Here is a 16,421-nt window from a genome sequence, read left to right on the forward strand (position 1 = left end):
TTTACAGTTTTTCTTTTAAATCAGATGAATGAAAGTCAAAGGATTTGTCAGATTCTCTAAGTTTAACCTCTTTACACCTTGATCCCAGCATCTTTACAGTAGAACAGTATTTGAACATCCCACCTTTGCTGTGAAATCAGAGGAAAATGGCTGCCATCTGAAGAAGGTCAACTGACATAAAGCTCCTCCACACCTCACAGGATAAAGTCACAGGCGCATACTGTAGTTTGTTCTACTTATTAAGTTGTTAATTTACAGCTAATACTATAAATATGCAAAAGTCAGATTTTCTTTAGTTTCACCTTCAAGTCTGCATCAAATCTTTGTTGTAGTTCAAATATAGTTTTGTAGAGAGCACTACATTTACACATAAAAAAATACATAATCATTTATGATTCTATGGCTCTGGTTCTACTGTGGCTCACATTTTGCAGCTATTTCCCCTTATATTAGGAAGTCATTGACATTTGGATAACATACTGTTGTTTAAACCAACTGGTTGAACAAAATCGGGTTTAAGCATGAGCTCAGTTGCTAGATATAAGCTTTTTGGCATTTCGAGCATAACATGTAAAACAATTAGTCAATTTAATTAAGAAAATGAATTTCAGGTTGAAGATCATTTGAAGTTTTCCATCTTGAAAGAGAAAAAGTGGCTTGTGGTGTAGATGGGTTAACATTTTAACAAACTAAAAGGTTTACAATTAGGATCCCTTGAAGTTTGTTAAATGACATTTCAGATGTCCATTGACTCACAGAGCCGAGCATTGAGGCGGAGGAAACAGAGGGGTAAATCTCTTTTGCTTTGACATTCGGAGAGCACTGGTTTCCACACGCCGTGCCTCCATCTTAATTAATCACACACATCACACACTCACGCACCCACATGGACTCAGATTTACCGCACGCTATGAATGATGGGAGCAGGCGCGGCGGAGGGGTCCAATTAGATGTAGTGTTGACGCTGCTTTACGGTGACGATAACCTTTAGTATAATGTAGTGCACCGGTTCCGTCAGCGATGTTTCCTCGCAGGACGATGTCGTGGAGGTTCTCGCTTTCCTCTCACGTCTCACCCTCACCGTCTCTCCAGCTGTTTTTTTTTTTTCGATTTTCCTGTGATTAATTATACCTTTTTTTGTTTTTATCTCTCTCTCCTTCTCCTCCTTCTTTCTTCCTCTCTGTTGTGTTTCTGATGATGTATGATAACAGCTATATTTCCTTGTTTCTTCTTCAGGGAGAAGGGTGCGGGAGGGGCAGGGAGAGTCATTTGTTTTCCAGCTTTGATACTCTTCCATTTATCAAAATGATAATTAGGTGCAATTAAATGGCAATCTCATTTGTTTTGTTCAGGTGTGTGTTGCTTATTATTTTTTTATTTTTTTATTTTTTTTGCAGAGGTATTGGTGCCATTGTAGGTCAGTCTAATTAGAAGAGAGACTATGGGGTGTGTGTTGGAGTGTGTGTGCAGGGGGCACAGGGTGGCCTGGGTGATTGAGAGAGATACACTGAGACCAAAGTAGGACTATTCAGACAGGGGATGCTTGGAGCTATTCTGGAGGGGGGTTAAAATTGAGCTTACCCAGTCATTATAGTGAAGCAAAATGAATATTAAATGATTAGATTTTTAAAAATTATGAATGTGAGTGGCTTTCTTGATCTGCATAATGTCTCCTATTTAATGTAGTGTCAGTTTATGTTTGTCTTTGTGTTTGCTTGTTTTTCCTCATTTTGTTCCAACTGCAGACAGTCCCCGTGTTTCACACTGTCATGTCTTGTTGAATCCACTCTAAAAAATTTCCAAATTCCATGTATGGCGTCCTCTCTGGCTTACCCCTGACCTTTTATCTTTAATGTGTGTGTGTGTTGTTTGTGTGTTCACCAGGGGAGAGGCCGTTCTGCTGCCAGCTCTGCCCATACCGAGCCTCTCAGAAAGGGAACCTAAAGACGCACGTCCAGAGTGTCCACCACATGCCTTTTGACAACAGCCAGTACCCAGACTCCAGGAGCACGCCACTGAGCCAGGAGGAGCAAAGAGCGCTGGATGCCAAACATCCAACAAACATCAACTAGATCTGGATCTGGACTGAGGGGCAGACTAATCAGGGAATCAAACAACCCTAAAGACACCATCACTGTTTGGAAATATCAGAGACAGACCAAGGCCTTTCTGCTCAACCCATCTGTAATGAACTTGAAGAATTTTCTACAAAGGCCCTTGAAGTTTTTGAACTTTTTTTTTCTCTCTCTAGATAAGAAGCTGGTAAAAGCTTTGCTAGGTAATTTTAAAATCAAAATTATGAGGCATCAGGAGAAGAGTGGCAAGAGTGTCTCGTGTACTTATAGAAGGACTTGTCTGGTGACTTTTTGCAGATAGAAATTCGGGTGTCAGGTGTGCACACAGGTTCCAAATTTTCCCCACTCAGAAGAATTGGAGAGTGAATTGTGAAGTGTCTCATCAGCAGGAAAAATAGAGTCAACACTGATTGAATTTTAGTTCCTCTTGATCTTGGATAAAATGAAGGTTTGACAAAATGAGCTTATTGTGCGTAGTTTACATCACCTCAAAGGATTTGTGTTAATAGAAGACCCTGATATTTCAGAAAGTTACCTCTTGCTGCCACTTTGGAGGTACCAAAAGGTGAAGTTGCTTCATGCAGCTTTACAAGAAAACTAAAATGTAAGTAAGGAAATAATATGGAACTAAAACCGGTAGAGTCTTAATCATAACTGTGGAACTGCATGGCTGCTGTGGTTGCCCCATTTTTGCCCTTTTAAGCTTTACTGTAAGAGTGTGTGCATTTCTCAGGACACCAGTAATCAGACAGAGACGGTGCTCTGCAGTTCATCAACAGACACATTGCAAGCTTGACTCACATCTGTATGCCTGTATATCTGTGTGTGTGTGTGTAAAAACTCACTTTCCTCCACTCTGGAGTGTAATGTTAGAGTGCAGTGACCACTCTGAGGCTGTGAAGCTGATGATTAGAAGAAGAGTATAGAGAGAGAGAGAGAGAGAGAGAGAGAGAGAGAGAGAGAGAGAGAGAGAGAGAGAGAGTACACGCTAATGGGGGTGTCTGCTTTAGTGCTCATTAAAAAGAGTGTGCGTTTTTAATAGCCAATATAAATGAGCGTACCATTTTTATGGTCATTCAATTATTGTCCATTTAAGAGGAAGGGACTGAGTGGAGTCAGTTTTCCTCCATAACTCCTTCATATTAGGGAGTGTTGCCGACACAGAACCTTCTGACTTTGAAATAGACTGAATCCAAAACAGTGGGAATGAAATGAAGGTGTAAGTGTAGCTCTGAATTGGACAGATTAGACTCCAAATTGTGTCTGCTGTGGAAAATATGCAGCTGCTTGTGCTAACCAGCAATTAACTGATTATTAATTCCATATTGCTAAAGGGCAACAATGACTCTTTGGCCTGTTGGTCTCCTTAACCCCATATGTTTTTGAAAGGTTTTGAACAAATCCCATAACCTCTGAAGAACTTAGCTGTACAGAATGCTTTAGGTTAAGCATAGTGGGTTTGTCAAGGCTTGGAGCTGAGCTAACTCAGCAGTAACAGAGGCTAAGGCTAAGATATGCTAAGAAATAAAATTAAAAGATTTGCATTATTTGGCATGCAAAGACTGTAGATTAGGAATTGGGAGCAAGCAAATGAAAACAGATTATATTTTCAATTCAATTTGATTTTTGCTAGAAGCAGCAACACAATAGCCTCATTGGAGAAAGTAAAAAATGTACTTCTATTGCACAGACTGTGCTTTTCTTTTTTGAATTATTGAAGCATCCCTACTTTTGTAAAAGAATGAAACATTCAATTCAGAGCCACACCAACTTTTTCAGTTCCTCTCTGTCCAGTTTTTAATGCAAAGACATGAAGGTGGGATGAGTCTTCTTACTGAACTTCACCAAGACAAATTGAGCATGTTTCCCAAAATATGGCAACAATATGTCCTTTTTATTAAACAGATAAAACAGACCTTTATCCATTAGGTCCACTTCATGTTAGCGTTCAACCAGAGCTGATTTTTTGCAAACCACCGATGCAGACTAATGAGCCAAACTCCCCGATGCCGTCAGTCTAATTTCTTGAATGGTGATGTGAAGATTTGTATTCAAGGAGAAAAGAGTGAGGAGGTCAATGAGAGAGAAACGGAACAGCCAGAGGTCAGAGGTCAGGCTTTAAGAGAGTTCAGGTATAAACACACCGTCTGGAGAGACTTTAAAGGAAGTTAATGTCGAGCTGTCACAGCCGTCGCAAAGGTGTGAGAGAGTGTGTTTCTTTTTGTGTGTATGTGTGTTTTTTTCCAAGCTCCTCCACACTGTATGAGGTCGACTCACTTCTGTGTACTCCAGCCTCCCTCTAGATGCTCTGTATACTAGCCTACCTCCTTTGCAATGAAAGCCTATGTGAAGTCATTGACTGGTATGAAGGTGTGACTGTTCTTTGCTAGGAGGTCCTTTTTTTTCTTTGTGAACTAGGCTTTTGTTTTCCCATTATCAACAGCCTTTACGATTCAAAACAAAAAGCCATGCCTTGATACGTGGAGCAAAAGATGGATACAACTCAGACTTACGAAGCAGAAGTAGAGCTGTGGAGACATTTTTGTACACATGAATTCAAAAGGTGACAGAGCATACAGAGTACTGTACTCCCTGTCTATTTTGAGACCTCAGTAGTTTTTACATGACGATGAAATGGTTACTTTGCATACAATAATGTGTGCTTGAATATGCCTAATAATACACAAGTGTGTATAATGAAGGTGTGGGTAGTGAAAATACTTGAAATAAGGATACTCTAGCCTTCGCGGTAGTGTAGTACTAATACCAATGTTGTACAGAATTCCCTTTAAGATGAACTCCTCAGTTATGAATTTGTACTCCGAAGTGTGACTTAGAAAAACTATGAAGCAGGAGTGAGTGTATGTAAAAAAAAAACCTGTATATCTGTAATCCACTCTTACCAAACCCGTATATACAGCGGTAGAAACCAAATGGCATTACTAGTGCACTTAGACTAGGTTACTGCTTTAACCGTTCTCATTTTGTCTGATTAGCTGAAGTTTTTTTTGAGAATGTCTTTTTAACGGTGCCGGCTAACACTCTTCAATGTCATTTCTGGTGTAGAGGCTTTTTGTTAGCATAATTCCATAGTTTTTAATGACAAATGGTTTGTTCTGTGACAGCTTAGCTCATGGAAAGTTTGATAATGCTAGTTGCAGCAGTGCTTCTTTTTTTTTTTTCCAAAAGATGTAAGAGTGTGTTTTTAGTCTTTCTCTTTGCTAAAATGTAGGATTTGTTCTGTAGCTAGTCATGGCTGCCCTCCCAGAGGGGCTGGCAGGTGTTGTTCTTTTCTCTTTGGTTGGGTTTCTATCATGTCTCTTAAGTTGTATTATTTGTGTCCGTATTGCTTTCTTTTTTATTTGTTTTGAACTTCATGATTAATTTACCTTAGAAGACGTTGTTATTATTCCAAATGTATTTGGTTGATATCTGTATTTATTATCACTTCAAAAAGGATGAGAGGACACAGGCAGACAGGAGTGTTTGTTTAATTTGATTTTTCTGGGTTGTTTTTGTTTTTATACTGTGTAGTTTTCATGCCAGCAAGCCGATGTGAAAGCTCTACCTCGTCTGAGCCATTCTCAGTTCTGTTACACTTTTGTACATCATTTCAAAAAGATGTAATGTCATGTCCACAATAAAGACACACAAAATGGCACCTGTTGGCGCTGTTTCATCTGGTTTCACTTGTTTGTTTAAATTTACCTCAGCCACTGTGTGACTGAACACTTCTAAGTTTAGATGAAAAGGCCTCACAGATTCACAGTTTGCAAATGTTCTTCTCTTTTGCTCACACTGACGGTGTGAAATTCACAAAGAGGCATGCAGCGCTCTGTTTATCTGAATATTGACAGGATTAAAAACTGAGCATATTTTGTATTCTTTTGTGTCTCTCACACAACTTGTTCTCACCATGGTCACTCACTGTCATCACATTTCGCTGTCAGAGCACAAGCTGTACTGGTAAATATTGAATAGAGACAGTCAGACATGTCCATATTTTCCACAGACCACAGAAGAGAAAACAAAAGCACTCCAAAATCTGCTCTGAATTTTATTTTGCTACAGTCTGCACAAAAACAATCTTGCTTTAAACTGCTCTCTGGATTTTACTGTAGTGAGGTCTTATGTATAACACTATTAGCTTTTAACAGGGGGCCCATAGTTTCAAAGCTGAATAGTGTTTCTTATAAGTTTATTCCATGAGGTGAGTCAACATTGGTAAGGTGATCAGGAGGACATAGACCACCAGGTTAGAGATCATAGGATTCTTGACCATAGTCCTATATGAAGTCCAACAATCACACAATGCTGTCATAACAAAATAACACCAGTCAGGAGGAGAACAGAGTATAAATGATTCAAACTGGGGTGAAACATTCTTCACCATTTAATATTTTTGACTAGGGTTGCAAAATTCCAGGAATTTTCAAAGTTGGAAACTTTCCATGGGAATTAACGGGAATAAACAGGAATTTACTGAATTGAAGGTTGGCTCTTAATAGGGAACTTAAATATAGTTGGGGAAAATATATTTGATCATAATCCTGACTAAAATAACCAGATTTCATTCAAGTACAGTTGAACGTACAGTATATGCTCTTCCTCAATCACATGCACATAGCACACTGCTTACTGCAGGGCTATTGAGACCACGCCCCCTACATGCACTTTTTATTTAACATTTTGAATGGGACTTTTTTGGAGGGAGAGGGGCTCTTTTAATTTGACATTTTGAATGGGACTTGTTTGGAGGGAGAGGGGCTCTTTTAATTTAACATTTTGAATGGTACTTTTTTGGAGGGAGAGGGGCTCTTTTAATGTAACATTTTGAATGGTACTTGTTTGGAGGGAGAGGGGCTCTTTTAATTTAACATTTTGAATGGGACTTTTTTGGAGGGAGACGGGCACTTTTAATTTAACATTTTGAATGGTACTTTTTTGGAGGGAGACGGGCACTTTTAATTTAACATTTTGAATGGGACTTTGTTGGAGGGAGACGGGCACTTTTAATTTAACATTTTGAATGGGACTTTGTTGGAGGGAGAGGGGCTCTTTTAATTTAACATTTTGAATGGGACTTTGTTGGAGGGAGACGGGCACTTTTAATTTAACATTTTGAATGGGACTTTTTTGGAGGGAGACGGGCACTTTTAATTTAACATTTTGAATGGGACTTTGTTGGAGGGAGAGGGGCTCTTTTAATTTAACATTTTGAATGGGACTTTGTTGGAGGGAGAGGGGCTCTTTTTATTTAACATTTTGAATGGGACTTTGTTGGAGGGAGAGGGGCTCTTTTAATTTAACATTTTGAATGGGACTTTGTTGGAGGGAGAGGGGCTCTTTTAATTTAACATTTTGAATGGGACTTTTTTGGAGGGAGACGGGCACTTTTAATTTAACATTTTGAATGGGATTTTGTTGGAGGGAGAGGGGCTCTTTTAATTTAACACTTTGAATGGGACTTTTTGGAGGGAGACGGGCACTTTTAATTTAACATTTGAATGGGACTTTGTTGGAGGGAGAGGGGCTCTTTTAATTTAACATTTTGAATGGGACTTTGTTGGAGGGAGAGGGGCTCTTTTAATTTAACATTTTGAATGGGACTTTGTTGGAGGGAGAGGGGCTCTTTTAATTTAACATTTTGAATGGGACTTTGTTGGAGGGAGAGGGGCTCTTTTAATTTAACATTTTGAATGGGACTTTTTTGGAGGGAGACGGGCACTTTTAATTTAACATTTTGAATGGGATTTTGTTGGAGGGAGAGGGGCTCTTTTAATTTAACATTTTGAATGGGACTTTTTTGGAGGGAGACGGGCACTTTTAATTTAACATTTTGAATGGGACTTTGTTGGAGGGAGAGGGGCTCTTTTAATTTAACATTTTGAATGGGACTTTGTTGGAGGGAGAGGGGCTCTTTTAATTTAACATTTTGAATGGGACTTTGTTGGAGGGAGAGGGGCTCTTTTAATTTAACATTTTGAATGGGACTTTGTTGGAGGGAGAGGGGCACTTTTAATTTAACATTTTCAATGGGACTTTGTTGGAGGGAGACAGGCTCTTTTAATTTAACATTTTGAATGGGACTTTGTTGGAGGGAGAGGGGCTCTTTTAATTTAACATTTTGAATGGTACTTGTTTGGTGGGAGACGGGCACTTTTAATTTAACATTTTCAATGGGACTTTGTTGGAGGGAGACAGGCTCTTTTAATTTAACATTTTGAATGGGACTTTTTTGGAGGGAGACGGGCCCTTTTAATTTAACATTTTGAATGGGACTTTGTTGGAGGGAGAGGGGCTCTTTTAATTTAACATTTTGAATGGGACTTTGTTGGAGGGAGACGGGCCCTTTTAATTTAACATTTTGAATGGGACTTTGTTGGAGGGAGAGGGGCTCTTTTAATTTAACATTTTGAATGGGACTTTGTTGGAGGGAGACGGGCACTTTTAATTTAACATTTTGAATGGGACTTTGTTGGAGGGAGACGGGCACTTTTAATTTAACATTTTGAATGGGACTTTTTTGGAGGGAGAGGGGCTCTTTTAATTTAACATTTTGAATGGGACTTTTTTGGAGGGAGACAGGCACTTTTAATTTAACATTTTCAATGGGACTTTGTTGGAGGGAGAGGGGCTCTTTTAATTTAACATTTTGAATGGGACTTTTTTGGAGGGAGACGGGCACTTTTAATTTAACATTTTGAATGGGACTTTGTTGGAGGGAGAGGGGCTCTTTTAATGTAACATTTTGAATGGGACTTTTTTGGAGGGAGACGGGCTCTTTTAATTTAACATTTTGAATGGGACTTTGTTGGAGGGAGAGGGGCTCTTTTAATTTAACATTTTGAATGGGACTTTGTTGGAGGGAGAGGGGCTCTTTTAATTTAACATTTTGAATGGGACTTTTCTGCAGGGAGAGGGGCTCTTTTAATTTAACATTTTGAATGGGACTTTGTTGGAGGGAGAGGGGCTCTTTTAATTTAATATTTTGAATGGGACTTTGTTGGAGGGAGAGGGGCTCTTTTAATTTAACATTTTGAATGGGACTTTTTTGGAGGGAGACGGGCACTTTTAATTTAACATTTTGAACGGGACTTTGTTGGAGGGAGACGGGCTCTTTTAATTTAACATTTTGAATGGGACTTTGTTGGAGGGAGAGGGGCTCTTTTAATTTAACATTTTGAATGGTACTTTTTTGGAGGGAGACGGGCACTTTTAATTTAACATTTTGAATGGGACTTTGTTGGAGGGAGAGGGGCTCTTTTAATTTAACATTTTGAATGGGACTTTGTTGGAGGGAGAGGGGCTCTTTTAATTTAACATTTTGATTGGGACTTTTTTGGAAGGAGACGGGCACTTTTAATTTAACATTTTGAATGGGACTTTGTTGGAGGGAGAGGGGCTCTTTTAATTTAACATTTTGAATGGGACGTTTTTGAAGGGAGACGGGCACTTTTAATTTAACATTTTGAATGGGACTTTGTTGGAGGGAGAGGGGCTCTTTTAATTTAACATTTTGAATGGTACTTGTTTGGTGGGAGAGCGGCTCTTTTAATTTAACATTTTGAATGGGACTTTGTTGGAGGGAGAGGGGCTCTTTTAATTTAACATTTTGAATGGGACTTTGTTGGAGGGAGAGGGGCTCTTTTAATTTAACATTTTGATTGGGACTTTTTTGGAAGGAGACGGGCACTTTTAATTTAACATTTTGAATGGGACTTTGTTGGAGGGAGAGGGGCTCTTTTAATTTAACATTTTGAATGGGACGTTTTTGGAGGGAGACGGGCACTTTTAATTTAACATTTTGAATGGGACTTTGTTGGAGGGAGAGGGGCTCTTTTAATTTAACATTTTGAATGGTACTTGTTTGGAGGGAGAGGGGCTCTTTTAATTTAACATTTTGAATGGGACTTTTTTGGGATTGCATTTTTGTTAATTTATGAATGGGTTGGGTCGGGGGGATGAGTAATATTTAACTCAACATTCATGTTTTTGTTCTTCAATGAAAAAATTGATTGTTCAATAAAATATTTAACACTTGATAAAGTTCTACTTACAAATAAATCTGTTTAATTGTATTATTTTGGATGGATGTCTGCTTAGAACAAAACAAATATTTATGCATGGATATGATACTTTTCCATTAAATTCCCATAAATTCCCATAATTTCCAATTTGGAATATTTCCAAAATTCCCCAGCTTAACTTCCCATGGAAATTTACCGGAAACTTTCCGGAAATTTACCGGAAATTTTCCACCCCTTTGCAACCCTATTTTTGACCCTAAACTCTACCTTTCTAACTCGCTTCTAAAATACAGTCTGCTCTTTCAAATGGAGTCCACCATCTAAAACCTTGTGGCTCTGCTTGGCTCCACACAGATTCTCCATTATGTTGAGAAGAAAGAAAAGCGGTCATGATTCATGAAGACGAGGTGAAAACAGATCAGACCTAAGCCATACTGCCAGCTGTTCTCTTTCATACTATGTGACATGTTTGATGGATAGTGACTTTGATGTTCGCCAGTACCCGTTGGCACCTTGATGTCCATGTGTGGCCGCGCGGTTGAAGTCGAGCTGCCAAGCAACAGTGATGAGAAAACCCTCACCCTTCAACTCCGAGGGACCACCTAGGGATTCGCTGCTGCTTTGCCAGTCTCTTTCATGTTTCGTGTCTACGTGCACCATCTGTCTGTCGGTTTGAGTGACGGCTGACTGACAGGTTCCCTCTGAGAACATGGCACATAACGTTAATGCCAGGCAGGCCCGCGGGCTGAGAAAAGACTGCAGCTGCCCGTCACTCTTCCCAACCTCATCAGTCACTGCAAAGGCAGACGTGACGGCCCTGAGCTCCCTGGAAAACCTGTTCCCTGACATCTCTTCTTTCTGTCACAACGAGAGAGAGAGAAGCTGACTGACTGACTGACTGGCTGAGGAGGAAAATACGCTGAATGTCAGGCTGACTCAGATTTGATGGAAAGGTGTGTTGGAGAACACGGGATAATGTGCTTTTTTATATCATTTCTATGTGTCACAAAATAAACCTGTTGTTCTCCTGCTTTAACATGGATGTAAACTCAGGTGATGTCTTTATTAGATTACTTCATGGACAGACATACATGGTTTTATCTTTCAAAGTGCATGTAGGGAGCTTTTCTGTGTGGGTGCACCTTGGATCAATCGGTGCAGGTTTTCTGAGACAGGATTTCTGCATTGATCCTCCTCATGCTGTGCAACCTTTATGTTGAGTTTGAGAAGGTGCTTGACTCAGTAAAGTTTTAAACAAGGTGAGAAAACATCCAGACTTCACGTTAACACTGAAACATCAATATGCCTCTGAAGACCTTCCTTAAAGTTAACCAAATGGACTACAGTACATCTGACAGTTTTCATAACTTTACCAAAATCAGATCTTCCAAACCAAATCAGACAAGCCTATTTCACTCAGAAATCGAATAAGAAGGTAGGCAGAATTTAATCTCTTGTTCAGGTCTTTTAATCTCTCAACAAAACATCACATTCTGAGTTGATCAAACGTATGCACCCCTAAGAAAAAGCTCAAGGAGAGGCTATCCAAACATTTGTCATTATTCCTGGTTGCACGATTATTGCTACTTCTGTCCTGTGACATATATTCTCTCTGCTTTAAAACATGACCACTTTGCAACTCTTAACTTCTTTCTCTTTTTTAAAAATGACAAAATAGAAACCTTTCGCTCATGGTCTAGTTTGCTTTAGCAGGTCACAAAGACACATCACTGTTTTATAACCAATGGGCCTTCAAAGCTCCAGTGAGAAACTTTGGTTTCTGTCAGTTTTGGTAACCCCTGTTGACAAAGAAGCACATCATATATCCTTGTTGTTCTGATTTTGTTCAGTACGTGTGTTTGTCATACTTTCGGACAAGAAATCTCCTGCTTCCTTTTAACTGTCGGGTGCACCGCTAGTTGAGAATCCTTGCCATGGAAAATGTAAAGGCTGTTAAATCACCTCTTCTCACATGTACCCTACATCAGCTATCGCAGGCACTGAGGATAACTACTGAGTCTTTGGGCTGATAGTTATCTTTTGGTGCTCATAAAGTGACCTCAGTAGTAACTTCAGTCTGTTAAATAACCAGCTAAAAACTCTTCACAGTAGCTTTAAGCCATTAAAATAATTGGAATGATAAAATCCATACATAAACTGCTAGAATAAAAAAACCCACATATTACACTACAGTATTAAGTGTGGCTCATTCAGGGCACAGATTGGGTCTGACCCTTGCATTTTATCCCTGACACTCTGGTATCTCTCGTGCTGTTCCTGCTTGTAACAGTGAACCGCACTCATCCCTCTGCAGCAGCGTCCTGTCTTTTTCTCTACATGTAACCCTCCATACCTCTACTGAGTTCTGTCCAAGTCAGAGGGCATGATCTGTATCTGCCACCAGGGAGCACTATGCCTCTCTAATGGCTGCTAAACGGCCTTCCTCGGGAGGACAAGGGCCACATCACAGACCAAATGGCACTTGTATATGTGAAACGGTTGCAGCAGCGTGGGCGGTGGAGGGGTAAATATACTTAAAACACACTACGGCGTACATCGGCGCAGCAGCCTTGACTACAGTTACCACCAGAGAGTCCGACTCCTCCATGTTTCCCAGGCAAAAGGCCAAACGCATTTACAACACTTCAAGTGTCTGCGACACAAGAACGCCCTCTCTACTGTGAAATATGTAAATATTGCACTAATCAAAGGGTTGTGGAATCGCAAAATGCCACGGAAAGGTTATGACCCGGAGCCTGTGCTAATAGGGGAGTGAGGGAGGGGGGGGGGGGAAGAGGAGGTGATGGAGGGAGGGCTGGGGGTTGAGTTGTGGTGGGGGAGTAGAGGAGTGACAGCTACCACAGGCGTTTCTCCTGCCTGAGGAGGACCTTCACATGCTGACCTCCGCCTCCTGCACTCCGGCGCTCTGACAGTAATGAATAGGAAGGGGCTGTTTATGCATATCAAATGTTATTTACTCTCCCACAGTCAACTGTAGCCACAGAGGAAAGAAAGAGAGAGGAGCAAAACACAAAAAAAACACAGGATATTCCCAAAGACCGTGGGCTGCCATTAGAACAATGTGGACGAGAATGCAGAGGCCTCCACGGTGCACTGGGGTTAATCTATCTATCGCAATGAATTACATGACATGGGTTTTTGTGGGGATTTGGCTCGACTTGCTTCTAAAACGCCGCATTGTTCACTGCCTTGATTTTTCTCCAGGATGGGAGCGCCTGACAGATACAGAGTACCTACATGAAAACAAGCCCTCGTACGTATCTAAGTGAACTTGACAATGAACTCCTCTTGATATCTAGCCCGCATGATTATTTACTTCAACTATCTCCTGCTCCGCCAAACTAAAGTCTATATCCAGAGACAGTATCAGGGGAATGTTAACATACATTCTAGTCATGTAATATATTTTTTAAGCAGGATTAATTCCTTTCCACATTGACATGATTGGTCTTAAATAGCACAAACCTTAAAGCCAGAGGGAGGAAAAGCCTGAGCGGAATTATTCAAGGGAATGACGTCCGACGACAAGCTCAAGAAAATAACCTTGAGCACGAACAATGAAGAATCAGCCGCCAGAAAACGTTTGTGTTTTTTTTCTCTCTCTCTCTCCCCGAGCCTGCGTGTCATCGTCATCGGTTTACGGCTCGGCTTCATTTTCCATCAGCCCTTGTGAGAATTAAGTTGGATCTTAAGTATGTAAATGAGAACCTATTCTGTGGCCCCCACCCTCTCTTATATGAATCCCAGGACAGACCATGACATTTAACATCGCCTTCACTAATTTGTGCTTAATAGCCAAAAAGTGATTAGAATTAACATTAATGACATTTCATATGTCTCCCCTTCTACATTCATTACCTCTTCTCTGCTGCTGATACTTAACCAGCTAATGCTGCCGGCTGCCTCCTGCAGCTTAAATTTCACGTTACACTTTTGGCAGAAATCTTTCACTCGCCCTTTTTTTCACTCATGACTTCTTTCTACTCCTTTGCAAGAAGACAACAACGAAGGAGAATTAAAGACAAGAAGGGAGGAGGCGGATGATATAAAGCCCTCTAAGTTGGGAATCTATTCTATCGGTCACACCCTATTTACCAATTGACACAAGCATCGCAGCAGATTAAGAAAAAGGAGGGGTCATCTCTTTTCTGGCTCAACGCCTGCTCTATCACCCTCAGCCCTTCTTGTTGAAACAATCCCTGTCCGATGCCCTTCATCTCTTCCTCTTCTTGAACCCAGCACAACTCTTCCCCCAGCAAAACCAGATCACAGAGGATCACAGGGTTGGAAGTAACTGTGGCAGTTTATTATCTTTTTTATGCTCAGATCTGTACATGGTGGAGATAATTCGAGAGGAACGAGCATTGTGTTTCTATCAAACGACAGTTTCTCCACTAGTCCTCCGCTCTGCTCTCTGGTGATGGTCGCTAACATTGTTCAAAGGCGCTGAGCTTCTCCTATGTGTTTCCATTTGGAGGTCACCAGATCTTAAAGCAAACAGAAACAAAGGTGCTTCAACACCAGCCTCCTCAGCTAATGATTCTTTATTAGATGGTGGTTGTTTGATGGCTGATACTGTTTAAGGGCTGATGTGATAAGAAAGGGATGCAGGTATGTAAGAGATGTAAAACAACATAAGAGCTTGGAATATCCACCTTAGACTCACAAGTAGACATTCTCTTTGAGTGATCCTTTAAATTCTGGGATACCTGATTGTTGTTGTAGTGTCGTATCTGGACCGCCTGTGATGTGTAGATGTAGAAGGAATCTTCGTGACACTGGCTTGCTTGTTTAGTAATATATTTATTACAAGAAAACAATACCAGCATCGAACAAGCACCCGGAATGCTTGGGAGAACAGCTCTGCAAATCTGCTGACTCTCAGAATGCTGTTGACCAGCACCTTTTATAGGTCTTTGAGCCAATGACATAGCCTACTGCAAAGCCCAAACTTGTCTTGATCTCTAGTTATTTACTATACCCTCCTGGGCTCTGCTAGCCTAATGGTTACAAACCTTGTCCATGCATGTCACTAAATTGGAAGGGGGTCTCAAACAAATTCCTTGAAAGTCTGGGGCAACATAGGTTTCTCTTTGACTTGTTTTACATCAGTTACTTATTAACTATCAGATACTTCAGTAGCTATAGAACAGACTACATCACACCTTCACTCTCTTTGTTTGCCAGCGCTCAAACACACACTACACCCATTACACTTAATAATGCATTATCTCTCTTCAAAATGTGTTCTTATATTTTTTTGGTTGTGTCTGTATTGATCGGAGAGAAAGAATATTTCACTTCCATGTACAATATACTGAGAGTGTGATACTGAAGTGACAGCAAACTGAATCTTGGATCTTGACTCTTGAATCTTGAACCATTCCAAAAATATTTTCTAAACAATAAGTCGGATACATGGTCGACTGTTTTAAGTATGGAAAACTGGGGAAATGTATTTGACTTTATGTTCTAACTGTTTTAGAAACTATTGAGAATCAGCAGAGAAAATGAAGACCAACGATGGAAGGTCTTCATACAAACCACACCAGACTTCATTGAGTAAGATTGAAAAGACAAACTAAGAATTTGAGTTAAAAGCATCCTCTCTGTTTTTAATTCTAATTACGGCTGTCTAATAATTCATTTTTAATGATTGTATTTCAATAGTTAATAAAGATTAATTGTATTTTCAATGGTATATTTTAAATTCCATTATTTCTTGAATTTCAAAATGATTTTTAAGTCCATAATAATGTCAAGCAGTGTCTTGATTAAGTCTCATCCACAGGTCTGTGGCGATTCAACCACTCTAAAATAGTGCTCTACTGGCTTCTGTGATGCGGTTGCCTGCTGGCATCAGTCTCATCAGCTGCACCTGTATGCTTACCTCACAGGTAATAGCTCAGACTCAAAGTACTTCAATGGTATTTTGTACACATTAGTTTGACTTGTCAACGGCTGTATGGGAGTTATTTTTGAATGAAATGCGCCATTTAAAAGCCTAGTTGTATTATTTTCCATGAAGCTGCCTAAGTATGGTGTGCCAAAAGGGACAAAATAACAGGTGCTTAAAAGATAACACATTAAATGCCATCACTCAATTGTAAGGTAATTTTTTATCACAAATTTTTTTGACTTCACTTCTGGTTAAAGGTGTGTGTGGTACTCATCAGTAATTGAAGTAATTAGAGATTATGGGCAAATCTTTATTTTTCAATGCCTTTGTATCCAGCTATGTTATTATTCCCCTTCGTTCCCCTTATCATGAACCAATCAGAGCTACTCTTCGACC

At 40.0% G+C, this 16,421-nt stretch overlaps 1 protein-coding gene across 2 annotated transcripts in view; it reads left to right on the forward strand.

Annotated features, from left to right (window-relative positions):
• Positions 1-5,759, forward strand: part of LOC117822265 (zinc finger protein 516-like) — a 61,740-nt gene extending 55,981 nt beyond the window's left edge. For both annotated transcript variants that reach the window (XM_034696898.1, XM_034696899.1), the window contains one exon: positions 1,885-5,759. In XM_034696898.1, coding sequence (XP_034552789.1) covers positions 1,885-2,072 — 188 coding nt within the window. In that variant the 3' untranslated portion in view covers positions 2,073-5,759. The remainder of the gene's footprint in view (positions 1-1,884) is intronic.
• The last annotated feature ends 10,662 nt before the right edge of the window (positions 5,760-16,421 follow it).

Source organism: Notolabrus celidotus, chromosome 12 (assembly GCF_009762535.1).
Source record: "Notolabrus celidotus isolate fNotCel1 chromosome 12, fNotCel1.pri, whole genome shotgun sequence".
Lineage (NCBI taxonomy): Eukaryota > Metazoa > Chordata > Actinopteri > Labriformes > Labridae > Notolabrus > Notolabrus celidotus.